Source organism: Lineus longissimus, chromosome 4 (genome assembly GCF_910592395.1).
Source record: "Lineus longissimus chromosome 4, tnLinLong1.2, whole genome shotgun sequence".
Classification (NCBI taxonomy): domain Eukaryota; kingdom Metazoa; phylum Nemertea; class Pilidiophora; order Heteronemertea; family Lineidae; genus Lineus; species Lineus longissimus.
The window spans coordinates 3784882-3799971 of NC_088311.1; the positions used below are offsets into that span (position 1 = coordinate 3784882).

Below are 15090 nucleotides of genomic sequence, written 5' to 3' on the forward strand. Positions count from 1 at the left end.
ATGGCACCCAGGGTGCTTATTGTCCAATCGATCTCGAACCTGGGTACCATTTGTCGGCACCCAGGACGACATCCACCCTTTCAGCTTCAGTGTGATGGGCAAAGTGAGAAGTTGGGTGTATGGTGCTTAATAGTTCAGAGCGTTGCCAATGGCATGAAAGGGAGTCCTTGTGAGGGGATCCATGTCTTCAGTTGATAATTCTTTCGAGGGATTTGCCATCTGTTGATAGAGGGAGGGGCCGGGCGGCTTGAGGGTTTGTGGGTCTCAGTTGACGTTGTAAAATTTGTTCGACAGTTCGTTTCAGTCTGGGGGCTTGGATGCTAAGAATATCTTCTTTTTTTTGGGGGGGGGGGGTTACAAACAATATCACACTAACGTTTTACTAAAATCAAATCACTGTTAATCAATCGAAAACATTCTACAGCTGTATGTGCCTTTGTGCGCATGAAAATGACGCATACGGAATCCGTGTGCGCAACATTGCCGAATCGGCAATAACAGAATAATATCGAACATGCAATACGTCAAAACGTGAAGAAAGTCTCTACATATTTGGGAAGTCAGCTGTTAAAAGGTAAAGGTAACTCCACATTTGGGAAAACTCGACTTGACCTTGAAAATTTTTCCACATCAACTTGGAAGTTAAAGGAACATTTACAAAAACAGATAAAAAGCACGGCACCCTCTCCGCTGTGGACAAACTTACGTACTAAGGAACGTGCTACGATTGAAAAAGCCTCTTTTGTCGAAAGAAGATGACAATTTTTTGATTCGTTGGACATATCAGAGTTCAGAGGTCGACACACCGGCTGCACAAGAACACTAGAAAAGGAATTACCCCTTTCTGCACATCATGTGTAAAGGAATATAGCCTGAACGTCGGTCTAATTCTCTCCAACAGTTATTTGTCGTTCCCTAAAAGTTACTGTCTGCCTTGTAAGCCGCCGACTTGTTTTGAACACTCAGTCCAACATTGGAATCTGTCGTGCTCGTCATCTCTTCAGCTGGGTTTTCAAACCTTGTCGGCTTATTTTCGGGAACACGAACCCTTCAGAAGAGAAATATGTTATTTAGATTGTAGTAGGCCAACATTTCATCAATAAAACAAAGACATTTTAGGTAGACTGATACCTTTATTATACATATCGACCGTGATTGCGGTCGTTGAAGGTTGATATATTCAATATTCGTGTGAGAATGTCTTATTTGCAGTCTGACATGGATGTTTATTCGGATTGGATCCAGCAATTGAGTGCAACCTGTCCAACAGTTCAGAGGTTCACACTTTCACGCTGTACATTTTATACTGCCTAAGGCTATGTATAATTGTCAGACAATGCAACTCAATGTATATCACAAATGAAGTTACCTTTTATAGTAAATGACTCCTGCCACCACCGCTAGGGCTATCAAAGCAATAAGAAGCACGCCCACGACAACACCAGCTGTGCTGCCACGATCTAACCCTATGATGAAGGAAATAATATTTTACCTTAACAACTCAACGTGATGTGGTGCTCTTCACCGCGACTATAATGCGCTACTTGAATATGTTATTGGTTTTGTAGGGGTAGCGGCAAGTGAACCAACTAATGTGGCCGAGATTTAATCTTATAGAGGGTGGACATTTTCCTGGCGGATTGGAATGGACCACCATATAAGGAATATGTTCAATGGATACTTCTTTCCTTTAATATTACAAGACGTATCTCATCGGCCACAGTGATGTTTGTGGACGATAGTAGCCTAGAGAGCACCACCAGGCACTGTTCCAACTGACAGACACACTTTTGAACGACAAAGTCACCCATTAATTTTGTACTGCAACTGTACTCCGAACGCTCGGTGACTTATGTCTTGCTATGAAGCATACTTAACCTACCACTCGACCTGTTTGCACCCAGCTTAGCGCTCTCTATTCGTTCCCACTCTTCTGGAATGAAATGTAATAACAGTGAGATTTTGAAACAATCATGGACACGACAACTTTTACATAGAATATTCTGAAATGTCAGACAAAGTGCGCAAGTCAGCAAGTGCGCCCATTTTTAGGGTTGGCTGAAATTGTTCGGAATCGTCAGAACCTACCGACATGACCATACGTTTGAAAGCTCTCGTTTATGACGGTGCGGATATCGGTATTCAGCTTTACAACAGAGTTTGATGTCAGATACCTCGTAATAGAGCACACGGCAAAATAGTTCTCATGATCTCCAAAACCAAACCCACTCACCTTCCGTGATGCACTCCGAGATATTCCGACTCCATCTCCCATTAGCCTCACATTCAAGTATGACGAAGTTGTCTTTCTTCCCCGTGCTGAAGATGAAGCCAGCCTTGCAATGAAACTCAGCCTCGTCGCCGTAGGTATTGCCGTCAGAGCGTACTTTGATGGCATTTGGGATGTTATCAATGTTGGGGCAAAGTGCCGCTGGGAAACATAAATTGAGTTTTATCAAATTATCGAAGAGACCAGAATAAATTGGCTCCAAAGCGGGCTCAGTAGCTAGTTGCACTCTCTTGAGCTTTTGCAAAACCTTACAGTCATTTTCGGCTATCACAAATCTGGTCCTCTTTTAAGAAGTGCATTAAAATGCATTTCTTAATGGTCGGCAGTTTTGATTTGACAATTCACAGAAGTTGAACCCTACACTTGCCATCGCAAATCCCAGAATTCTTTATTAGAATTAGAATAAATAGCATGTTGTGTAAGCGAGGCCCATTTCCCCCGGATACTCACGATATTCGCATGATGGTCGATTAGCGTTCCAACTCCCGTCACCTTTACAAGTCAGTGTCTTCTCTATCTGCGTTCTCGCCTCGTCCAAGAAGTAACCGTTATTGCATTGATAGGTGTTGTTGTCCCCTGGGTGGTTCCCGGTCACGTTTACCAGTAACCCATGTGTGACGTCACGGGCGTGGGTCGGACATACTGGAACTGCAGTCAATGATACGTTGATAATTGAAAGAAAACCGACTATTCCTTTTCAATACATAACGACAAAGATCAAGATCAAGTGTCCTGAGACGACATAATCACAAGAGGGTTACGTTGCTAATGCACTCTCCCCAACATTTCGATTGACCAGGGCTACCGAAATTGCGCACATCGTCGTTGATAATGAAGGTACATGTAATGGTGGAAAGACATTCTTAATGGTAATACCACAGGACGTATAGCGAGACCTTCTTGCCATTTAACGACCAAAATCTGCCTTAAAACACGCTTCTTGGGAAGGTGGCCCCGCGTTCCACCACCGATGTCTGTGACAGGAATCTAACAGATAAAATTCAGATTACCCCGAGGCTGTCTTCGCGTTGTTTTATTTATGAACTGGGACAGACTACTTACTATTACTGGTACAGAAAGTAATTTCTTTACTCCATTTTCCATCCGCCTCACATTCTATCTGGATCTTGCTCACCATTGTGCCGTCTTCAAAGTGCATGAAGAAGCCATTATGGCAGGTGAAGATAGCTTGGTCACCGAGGGAATGACCGTCGTACCGGGTGCTTTGGGCCATGTGGACATTCTGAAGGTCCGGACATAAAATAGCTGGACATAAAAGGGAGCACCTGATAAATATGGCAAGCATCACGTTTTCAGGTTTTATAATCCGTGATATAGATTGGTTCGGGGAACCGGTATTGATAACGCTTCAGACCTTGGACTACAGACCAATTCACTGTATTAATCCAGGTGTTTTTCAATCCTCAAATGTTTCAGTGGAAAAAATACAAGTATTTGTGGAGGGACGCCACCAATAATTGAAGACAAAGATGAAAATTGACACTCACGGTATCTGCATGTTGGTCGCTCTATCCCGTCCCAACTGCCGTCTCCCCTGCATGTCAGCGTGTATTCTGTCTGCGTTCTCAAACCGTCAAAGAAGAATCCCATATTACACCGATAGGTGGTGATATCCTTAGGCTTATTTCCGGTAACGTCATAAATGAACCCTTGTTCGATGGAGTGAGACAGGATTGGGCACTTTGGAGCTGAAACCCGAACAAATATCACGTCATCCTAAGCAGGATAGTGCATTATAATAATCACACTTTCATAGCTGAGATGCTCGGACTTAAATCAGGTCACGTTTACTATATGTGTATCAGTCATAGTTTCAGAATACGGCCACAAGCAGGGAAATCAGGCGAAGAAAGTGTCGAAGTACTTCTCGTAGAATGAAGCTATATAGATTCACCCGGCCACTTCTGAAAGTTGCGCTGGAGTTTAATCCCTACCTGCTAATGATACACAGACATAAGTATATCTGTTATTGTAAGGCATGTTAGGGAATGAAGAATTAAATGATATGCTGGATAGTAAGTAATCAAACAACGGTCTCTTCTCAATTGGTATTTGGCTCAAAAGGAAGTGAACTTCCTGAATTATAACGAACCACTCACCATCTACTCTGCATATTGATAGTTCCCTGCTCCACTTTCCATCCGCGTTGCATTCTATGTCCACAACACTTGAGTTCGTTCCGTCTACGAAAAACATTGCTTGTCCCTTTGGGCAGCTGAAGGTCGCTTTGTCGCCCAGGGAATGACCCTCATAACGTGTACGGTTGAGCCACTGGACATTGGTGAGATCATTACACTCGATGGCTGAGAAAGGAGTACAGTATTGCTGAATTATTTATTACCTTTCAAATTTAAGTTTTTAGGAAAGCCTTTTTGGCGAATGCTGTAGGTTTTTGAAATTGGGGTTGCTGAAAATGTTTGGGTTATTGTCAAATAGTCATTTATTTATGTCTATGTTTATGTTGCGTAGCGCCTCCTAGCGGATCTATCTTGCTGTTTCGTACATGTACATCACCACCAGGGTATACTTACGATATGCGCAAGAAGGCATTGGTCCATCCCAACTCTCATCGCCTTTACACGTCAACGTCTTTTCCGTCTGTTTCCTCTCTTGGTCGAAGAAGAATCCCATGTTACACCGATAGGTGGTAGTGTCGCCAGGGTGGTTTCCGGTCAAGTCCACGATGAACCCGTTTGTGGTCGTATGTGAGAGGATAACACATTCTGGTACTGCAAACGAGATAAATAGTACGCTAAAATAAATAGGAACGATTTGAAAATACTCAATCAACATCGTCAATGTGACCGTAATGTTTTTTGTGTGACTTCTACAGATTGTCGACGACAGAGATGTAGGTCACCCAGCGAATCTGAAGTAAAGTTATCATTCTATTATGTTGTTTTCACCGGCGTTGGTACTGCGTGGTGCAGGCGAGGGCCCTTTGCGGTGGATTGCATACTCTATTTGATATAATCTGAGACGGAATCAAACTGGAAGGTCAGTGTATTATCGGTTATGCGCAATCATTTCAGTGTTAAAAAGCACAACATTTGCATGACTCGTGGTAGTCAGACGTTTCGGCCATCAATCTGCAGTCCTCTTTGTGTGTCAGCGTTTGTTGTGTGCCACTGCGGTTGGTCACTAATTTATGTTATTAGTCCAGGGACCCGGCGTCTTCGGGAAGCAGTGGGACTGAAGTTCATTACAAGCGTCATTTCCATTGGTTTTTACAAGCCTACCGTCTGCCCTGCAGTCAGCTACGTCCCTACTCCACTTCCCATCAGATTCACATTCAATTTCAACCACATCCTTCTTAATACCATCAGTGAAGTGCATCATGGTCCCGTTGTTGCAGTTGTAGGTTGCCCGATCACCGAGAGAGTGGCCGTCATAGCGCGTGCGGTTCGCCGACTTTACAGCAAGGAGCTCTGGACAGCTGATGGCTGCAAATAAAATATTTCAACCGTCACCAATTTCTTTTAAAAAGAGCACCGGCAAAAGGATTCGGGGCTTCTAGTTGGTCAATACGATCGGACGACTCAAAATAAAACACTTGAAGAAAGTTGTGAATTGGTTTTGTGTGGATAATAATGCTAATAAACGAAAATCGAAACGAAGAATGGTATTTCGCGGATGGCATTTCGATCGGTCACACCAACGCTTATATGAACAGGTAACTCATTATGCCTGTAGTTATACTCCTACTTGCATGCTGCACGTTTAATTACTCACGATATTTGCATGACGGTATCATACTGCTCCAACTGCCATTGCCATTACAAACCAACGTCTTCTCTGTGAGCGTTCTCTCCTCGTTGTAGAAGAAGCCATGGTCACATTTGAAGGTCATGTTCGCTCCAGGGTGATTCCCAGTGCCCTCGTAGAGAATTCCGTTGAAAGTTGTGCCTGACAGCCTCGGCACGTCACATAATGGAACTACATATTAAAAGAAGAGGATAAGCGACGTATATGAACATGTTCCTCGTGACTTAATTCAGAAACCCAGGAAAAAAAACAGGATTTTATTTCATTCTCTCACAATTCTCTCAAATTCTCTTGCAATAATCAGCAGCGACTGTTGATAACAAGGATTTTATTCAAAACTCAGTAAAGGAGAAGTTTCGATTTAACCACGTGTGTTACCTATAACACATGCCTAAATCATCAGTTATCTTTGCTCATACAAGGCATAATTGGTATGCTGACAGCAGAGCTCTGTGCTGCTTGCCTCTTATTTTAAGATGAGTGCACCACACTCTTACACCCTTACATTATTTTCTTACCTACTGGGCTGCATGCGGATATCTCTCGGCTCCACTTTCCATCGGCTCCACAGTGGATATTGACAACACTCGAGTTCGTGCCGTCAGCAAAGAACATGAAGAAGCCGTCATAGCACGTGAAGGTGGTCTGGTTTCCAAGGTAGCGGCCGTCATAGCGTGTCCGGTGTGCTGAGAGGAAGGCGGGGAGTTCGGGACAAATGGCAGCTGAAAAAAATTATGAAAAGGTGTTTTATGTCTGTGACAGGCTCGCTAGCATCTCAGTGAGGATTGTTACTAGAGGGGTTGATCATCATTCATGCAGTACAAAGTACATAACAGTTCATCAGTCATGCCGTCTACACGACAAGAAAAATGACGTGCTGGCAATTGACCCAACTAAATAAATATTGTAAGGGAGTAACGGGAGGGGAACATGTATGGAGAATGATGACACTTTTACAACCATCAGCTGTGTTCTTTGTGCAGCGAAAAATAGAAAGGGAAACTTGTATGGAGAAGCGGGTTCTGATATCCTTCTCACGTTGCTCCATTAACTTGAACATGCAGGTTACGCCCAGCGGGGATTAATTGTGGCAGCACACCCCCGTAAGATTTCTTGATATTTTGATAGGGACTGTGATCAGTGATGAGAACGCTGAAGAATTAAGCAGTGTTTTTGGAAGATTAGTATCTCACCGTATATGCATGATGGTGTTGGAGCATTCCATGTCGAAGCTCCTGTGCAGGTTAACACTTTCTCTGTCTGAGTCCTCTTCTCATCGAAGAAGAATCCCGGGACACACTGATAGGTGGCGGTATCTCCGGGGCTATTTCCTGTGAGATCTTTCGTAAATCCATTAGTGATTAGACCGGAAAGCTTCGGGATGGGACATTTCGGAACTGTATTAAATATGAAAAGGCTCTTTAATACATGGTGCCTGTAATGGCTGCAACTGTAAAGGCGGCTACGGACATGGTAAGTGCTTTAATCGTTGTGTCCTTTCGAGAAGAAAACTCCCATTGACGTCGACGAATTACCTCTTAGCGATTGAGTGGAGCGGATCTTTTGGAGGTGGGCTCGCTTATTCATTTGTGGACTGAATCAGCACCTCGCATTCTCACCTTATCTGGTATATGTTATAATACTTACTATCTTGGTTGCACATCGTGATCTCACGACTCCATGTCCCATCTGACCGACATTCAGTTTCGACCACACTCGCATTGGTCCCGTCAACGAAGTACATCTCAAAGCCATGAAGGCAATTATAGGTTGCCCTGTCCCCGAGGGAATGACCGTCGTAACGGGAGCGGTTTACAAAGTGCCAAAATGGAAAATTGACCGGATCTTGTAGGTCGGGGCAAATAGCAGCTGAAATTCAATTTTGCCAATATGACTGTTTTATTTTGCAGGCTATTGTGCCAGTAACTGAAAGCAATTAGACATGATTCCTTGCAGGAATAATTTGCCTTGCAAGAGTAAAGGTAGGGGAGTGTAATGGAGAAAGATGATCTCCAAAAAAATCTTCTACTATGTCTGGATTTATACAAGCAATACTGTGTAATGATTTATTCGATTCACTGATATAAGAAATACCACAAACTGAGCTGCTGATAAATCGGCGATGGGCCGCCCTTTATGTTTATTACTTAGTAATCAGTTACATACCGTAGTTGCATTCTGGGAGCGAGCCGTTCCACGTCCCGTCAATTTGGCACATGACTGACAGCTCCGTGATCGTCCTGCTCTCGTCACCAAAGAAACCATCAATACACCGATAGGTGGCGTTGTCTCGTGGGTTGTGTCCGGTCTGGTCAAAAATAAAGGCATTCTTCGCCTGGTGGGAAAGTTGGGGACAGGAAACAGCTGGGGGAAAATAAAGTTTGATTCGATAGAGATTGTAAAACATTGAGAGAATGTCTCAATACACATCTTGATCTGGATGGTTTTTGATGATCTATACCATAGATATTATCGCAATCGTCACATTCATTCGACTGAATCTCACAGACGACACAAATTCCTTCCTATGTGTCTTAATCAAGCGTCACACTTCGCAGCATATCCATGACGGACATGATAATGATGTCGCAGTCCGGTGACTGGTATAATATAAGACTATTGGAATTGAGACTTTTCTTTACTGATAAAACATACCACCATCAGTAATGAGTCTTACATAATTGTTATCACAAGGCAGGGACATAGTCTGCATGCTCTATGAGAAAGTAACTAGTAGTCGCCGCACCATTCAGCGCTGCCAGAAGCTGAGGTCAATTTGTGCGAGTAAAAAATGAGGCGAAGATGTTTGAAAAAGTGTATTCGGGTGTTGATCCCATTCTTTGTCCAGAGAGTAACTGAATGGTACTATGTATGGAGAAGGACGGCACTTGTTATGGCCAAGGATTTTGGCGAAGAACCATTTAAAGTGGAGCGGTGTGTTTAAAAGGGAGCTTGCTATGAAAAACTGTAATCACCATAATCACAAGCTGGGACTCCTTCCGTCCAAGTTCCATCCGGTTCACATTCCAACTGCGTCGAGTTGACGGTGAGTCCCGCATCGAGGAAGAAGCCATACCTGCATTGGTAGACTGCAGTATCCTCCAGTGAATTGCCGGTGTATTTTATTCTTATGCCATTCTCGATATGATCATCGGGAAGTGATCTACATGTAGCATCTGCAAAGCAATGAAGGGTTTGGCTGTACCACATCTTGTTACGTTTGCAGTTGGAACGTAGGTCTAAGGTAATAAGCAAACAAACAAAATGTTGAACCAAATGTGCCCTTCGTCGCTTCTTCACCCTGACGGAGGTGACAAGAATCGATGGTGAAAACAAATGAACGGGTGTCATAACTGTACGAGGCGCCTACTTACTGTATTGGCAGCTTAGCTCCTTTTTATTCCACACACCATCCGTACCACATGTTATATTCATCTCGTTCTTCGTCCGGGCGACATCAAAGTAGAACCCGTAGGTGCAACGATAGCTGGCATTGAAACCAGAAGTGCCAGTCAGGAAACCATGGAGGATTTTATTAGAAGGAGTTGTACAATTCACAACTGAAAAGAGCATCAGTCACCAGTGACCTTTAAAAAATAAGTAAAACAATGAAACTGCTTTCGACAACGATCTCTTCAGTCAGGGGTCTGTTTCAGAAAAAAACCCTCTCCAAGCAATGTTCTTATTCACAAAGTTGTAGCTCAAACGAAACTGGGTAAAATGTACGTCATATCAACAGTGTTCTTAAACTAAACACTGGTGGAAGCTTGGAAAAGCTATTTCAATACGATTTTTCTGAGCTAGAAGCCGTAATTTAAAAAAGGTTTTACTTGAAATGCATGTGTCATTCCCTCCCATCCTCGTCCACGTGTTATCAGCGTTACATTTGTACTCCAGAGGCGCATGGGATCCAGAGGCCAACCTGAACCCCTCCTTGCATACAACGTGGACGATGTAGTCTGTGTCTCTGGATTCCAGGCCCTTTGGGGTTATCATCGTGTCTGAAGGTAGACCAGAGGTGGGGCAACCAACGGCTAAAACAGAGAAAGAAACATTAGGATACCGGGCCCTTAGGACAAAAATCATGAACTCGAGTTTTATGCTAGGCGCTGAGAAATTATGTGTTTTTAAATAGCTTTGAAGCTACACTTCCTTAAAGTTGGGATGCAAACAATATCTGAGGCTAAAGAGACGGTGCATACTTTATTTACAATCCAATCGCCAAAGATGATGTGTCGCCAAACTTAATCTTTCAGAAGTGTCCTTTCTATAGTAATTGGGTTTAGCTCTTAGGGAAGGAAACGAATAAACTCGGTCAGGTCGTGGAAGAGTTTTATTTCCAACCCATGTTTCATGTCTCTCTCACCTTTGTAGGCTATTATAAACTTCTTCAAAGGGTCCCATGGATAGCTCCTAGCGAAAATCTCAGCACCATTGGTCTGAGAATCATACTCGGTCTTCATCAAAGATTCTGTCGGTTGATCCCAAGGAACGCAGAGAGGTATCCGGCCAAAGTGGAACATGTCAAGCATGAGAGTAGAGTTGTTACAACGGTACTCTCTCTCCTTGATTTCAAATCGGATCTTCTGACCAGGCTCCACCTTGATGGTCCAGGTATGGTCTTCTCGCAAAGTCAGTGGGTTGGGGTAGCCTGGACTTCTTATTTCGGCAAACCGCGCTGTCAGGAATTGGTGCACGATAACTGTGGAAAAAATAAGAACATCGACGTAAGAAGCAAATGATTAAACAATGGAACGAATCGTAATAAAGATATGGATGGGCCATGCCACTGACCAGAAATAGGAGAGAATCACTGAGCATTCTGTATTTGAGATATCCGCCTTGGCTGAGATCTTAGAGAATAAATTGTGCATGAGTGACCAAGGTATAAAGGAGAATATGCTTCAAACTGCAGTGATGCACGCTGCAGTATGTATGGTAGATAGTAGAAGACGATGTCACTACGTAGGCTACTTTAACCACCAAGGTCAGGCAATATTCAGAATATATATCTCTACTTGAACTGATCTCTAAAATCGGATTCTAAAGAAAAGGAGAAAAAAGAAGACGATGAAGAAAAACAAGTAGATGATAATAATAAGAAGGCTGATAACATACGTATCCGGATAAAACTCCGTAGAAAGAGGATGAATTTTGTGTACATTTCTACCCGTGTACATGTACATGTACTTATAAGAATCCGTGATAATTCCCTGATCTCAATCTCCCTATTATCGATGGTGATGATGCCCAAGCGAAGAAAAAGAACAAACATAAGATTCACATTTGTACCTGGTTTAATGCAAAGTTCATGTGTCCCCACCCTCGTCCACCTGTTGTCATCACCACATTTCCACTCAAACGGATCGTTGGAACCATACTGCGGCTCCATTCCAGCCGGACACTTCAGTCGAACGACGTACCCCGGGTCGTAGACCGTGGCTTCGTTTTCAAATATTCCCGGGGGAAGATCTAGCTTCTCACAACCAACAGCTGTAAAAGAAGGAGAAGAGCGTCGGACTCTATACTGTGCCATGGGGAAACCACGGCATTCCTTGCTTCACTGATGGACAGAGAATTGAAGCGATTTGTTTTATTTGATATATTTCCGGTGTGCATAAGCTGCCTTTTAGTGGCCGTTTCTAGGATTTCATATCCATCTGTTGGACGTTTTCGGGAAATTAAAGGGCACAGGTCGCCCCACGTCTGAAAATGTATGGACGAGTTAATCAACCTTCTAGACTGTTTCTTACCTTTATATGTGATATAAAATCCTTTCATCGGGTCGCTTGAATGCTTTTTACAGTAGACAGACGCCTTGTTAGCCACAGAGTTAAATTCATTAGGATTTAATGGCTTATTCATCCATTTGTGGCATAGATTCATCGGTTTACCGTCGTACAGATCAAGGGTGAAGTTGGCCACATTACAGCGGAGGTCTCTTTCCTTGACCACGAGGTGGATCCTCTGGCCAGGTTCTACCATCACGAGCCAGGTGCAGCCATCAATTGAGTCCGTCAATGGGGTCGGGTAGCCCGGACTTTTGATTTCACCGGAAGGTCCAGTCAGGTCATAGATGCATCTCTCTGTATTGGATATGAATGGAGAACTAAGCAATAGTTTAGATAACCAGAAACTGGCTTCCTTACGAACAGCATGTTATTTGGCGAATATTAGTTCTCTAAATTCTACTTCTTACAAAGGCTTTTTTCAGCTGATGTTTGGAGCAGCGTATTGACTAAACTCGGTATATCCCGCAGAGTTATTTTTTATCCTGCTTCCCCTTGAAAACGATGATGAAGGTCACCGCTTTTGACTGTATAGCGGCATGCGAAGATCTCATCGAAATGGCCAACATGCGCGAAGACAAACGTGTTTACAGCGGGCAACTAACGACACCTACTTGGCATGCATTTTTCCTTCGATCCAACCACCTTCCACGTGTTATCCTCATTGCATCTGTATTCCAACGAATTACTTCTAGATGGTAGTTCTTGACCTTCTTTGCAGACTAGACGGGCTAGATAGCCATGGTCGTACACGTCAACTGCATTGTCCACTATCATGCCTGAAGGCAGGTCAGCTTCGGGGCAACCAACAGCTACAATGAAGAGGGTAGAAAGGGTAAAATATTCTCTTGCCTGGCTCAACTTCGATGTTCCAGGAGCAGCCAAGTGGCCCCTCATTCCAATTGGGAATCCAGGACTCTTTATGTCACCGGATGGAGCAGTCAACTTTAATATACTGGTCCCATTTAATTTCCCGTGGGTAGAAGCATGTTGTTCATTGGTAAGTACTCACCTAGATATGTTATCCAAAACCCCTTCTGCGACGCCCTATCGTAAGGTTTTCTTGCCGTCACCAAGGCTGTACTAGAATGCGATTCATATACACTCTTTGCCAATGGTTTGAGGGTCCCAGAGTGGCAGAGTTCGATTGGGGTGTCGGGCCTCATCCACGGCTCCAGATCAATGGCGAGGCTGGCTTTGATAGCGCAGGAGTACTCTCTTTCCTTCACCTCGAGATGGATCCTCTGACCGTGTTTCACTTCGATGTCCCACCTACAGTGAAGTGGCCCCCTCATTCCAACTGGGAATCCCGGGCTTTTTATATCGCCGGAAGGTAGAGTCAAGTGATAGTCACACCTTCCTGCGTAGAATAGATGAACGGCAGTATAAACCTAGCGCAAATGCTCACAGAATACAGGCAATAAAAGGTGAAAATTGCTCCACTATTGTGCGGAAGGGAACGAGGTGACATGCTACTGAGCTTGTTATGTAGACGATGATTGCAATTCATGACATGCTACTGAGGTTGCTATGTTGACGATGTGAGACAATTAGACGCGAGTGTGTTTTTAACTGTCAAGTGCATATTTGGAGAGGTATTGAAAAGACATTTGGTGTGGCAAGTCTACAGATATAAAGAAATTATTTGATGAAAAAATTAATTTTGAGTTTTGCTAATTTGGCAATAGGGGGCGTGTTTTGAGATTTTTCTGCCAGTTGGCGGAAAAGAGTGGAAATATAAACGTCTGTCCAATTTGTCGACTATCAAAAAATTTCCGTGGTCAACTACCAGCCTTTACCTGCCCGACTGTCCAGAATATCATATGAAAATTTTAGAATCACAACCCCACGCAGTATTTGATGCGTCGCGGTCAAACATTCATGCATTGACAATTTAACTGCTAAAAGGCTTAAAAAATCTATTATGGTCTTGTCTCATGTTCACAATCCGTATTTGATTTGGATAGGCTCTTATGAGTGAATTCACCAGGATCCAACTACATGTACTTCCAATTTGGTTAGTTTGGTCGATTGCACCTTCGGGATGCAACTAATATTCTAGTCTGGTATACATGTATTTACCAATCACGGTGCAAAAGTCCATAGGACCTATCATATTCCACCTGCCAGCTGTGTTGCATTTCCACTCCTGGGGGGCCGTGGACCCACTGATCATCTTCATACCGTGTGGACAGGTCATCTGGGCAACAAAATTGAAGTCGTAGACTGGCTGCGCATTCAAGATGATCATGTCCGTGGGAAGACCAGACTGGGGACAACCCGCAGCTGAAACAGAGATGACTTACTAAACCCATCTTAGACAGGGACCTCGTTAGAAATGATCATATCTATGGGAACACAGGATCAGGGACAGCTCACAGATGAAAAAGAGGGAAGACTAACTTAAGCCATTTAGACAGGCAAGCCGTTAAAAATGAACATATTCGAGGGACGACCGGACTTGGTATGCTTGGGACAGCTGGAACAGCGGGAAGGCCAACTTAACACATCGTATCTGAGGAAAGACAGGACTTGGTACAACTCATAGATGAAAAAGAGTGAAGGCTAACTTAAGCCATCTTAGACAGGCATCTCAAATATAGGGGCCTTCTTAATATATTTAAAAATGAATTATTTGTACATTCATTTGACGTCCAACCGAATTGTACATCATGCACTGAGGGAGAAATAGTGATTTGAAACAAATTAGTTATCAAATCATCAAGAAAGAATAACTAAGTTTGCTATTTTGTAAACCCCTTTAGTATACGGTAGATACCACAGTATTACAGCCTACAATAAAGTAATAAACTTGAAGGTATCGCTCAAGTTTACGACCCTACCTACCTGCACCATACCCCACACTCAAAAAGAGGAGAATCAACAATGAGACGATACAAGCCATCTTGAACAGAGGTATAGGCTTTGATTTTAGATTTTAGTTCTGAAACGAACAAATCAATATATCGATGCATTTTATCTAAAGGTAGTGACTAATGATGAAAGGTCTGTTTTGTTATCGTTGAGTACAGTAACTAAAATAACTATAACAAAGAAGCCCCGGTCACGAAATCTGTGACATGACCTTGTGACCTTGTTCAAACTGATAAATCTATTCATCGGCGCCTCCCTGTTGGTACATTGTACTTAATAGCACGAGAATCAAACTGTGTAAACGTTTTCGTGCGAAGTTTACCCAATAGATTAGGTCAACCGGCCAATTGA

General features: G+C 43.2%; 1 protein-coding gene across 1 annotated transcript; it reads right to left on the reverse strand.

Annotated features, from left to right (window-relative positions):
- Positions 1-381: 381 nt before the first annotated feature.
- Positions 382-14776, reverse strand: LOC135487165 (CUB and sushi domain-containing protein 3-like). The gene is made up of 25 exons (XM_064770620.1): positions 14713-14776; positions 13948-14151; positions 12878-13225; positions 12480-12677; positions 11830-12162; positions 11369-11569; positions 10443-10778; positions 9907-10110; positions 9451-9636; positions 9052-9252; positions 8243-8440; positions 7724-7945; positions 7270-7473; positions 6595-6798; positions 6044-6247; positions 5551-5754; positions 4843-5040; positions 4411-4614; positions 3799-3999; positions 3353-3556; positions 2741-2938; positions 2234-2431; positions 1883-1933; positions 1370-1466; positions 382-1048 (listed from the first exon to the last, which is right to left on the reverse strand). The coding sequence occupies exons 1-25, from the start codon at positions 14768-14770 to the stop codon at positions 916-918; spliced, it is 4989 nt and encodes a 1662-aa protein (XP_064626690.1). The 5' UTR covers positions 14771-14776; the 3' UTR covers positions 382-915.
- Between the last annotated feature and the right edge of the window lie 314 nt (positions 14777-15090).

Bases quoted from the DNA above. Each gene is read 5' to 3' on its own strand.
- LOC135487165 (XM_064770620.1), bottom strand. From the start codon at position 14,770: ATGGCTTGTATCGTCTCATTGTTGATTCTCCTCTTTTTGAGTGTGGGG. The intron at 11,570-11,829 runs GTAAGAAACAGT...CTTCTTTTACAG, and splicing joins ATTTTATATCACATATAAAG to CTGTTGGTTGTGAGAAGCTA. The intron at 5,041-5,550 runs GTAGGCTTGTAA...TCTCGTTTGCAG, and splicing joins AGCTGACTGCAGGGCAGACG to TACCAGAATGTGTTATCCTC.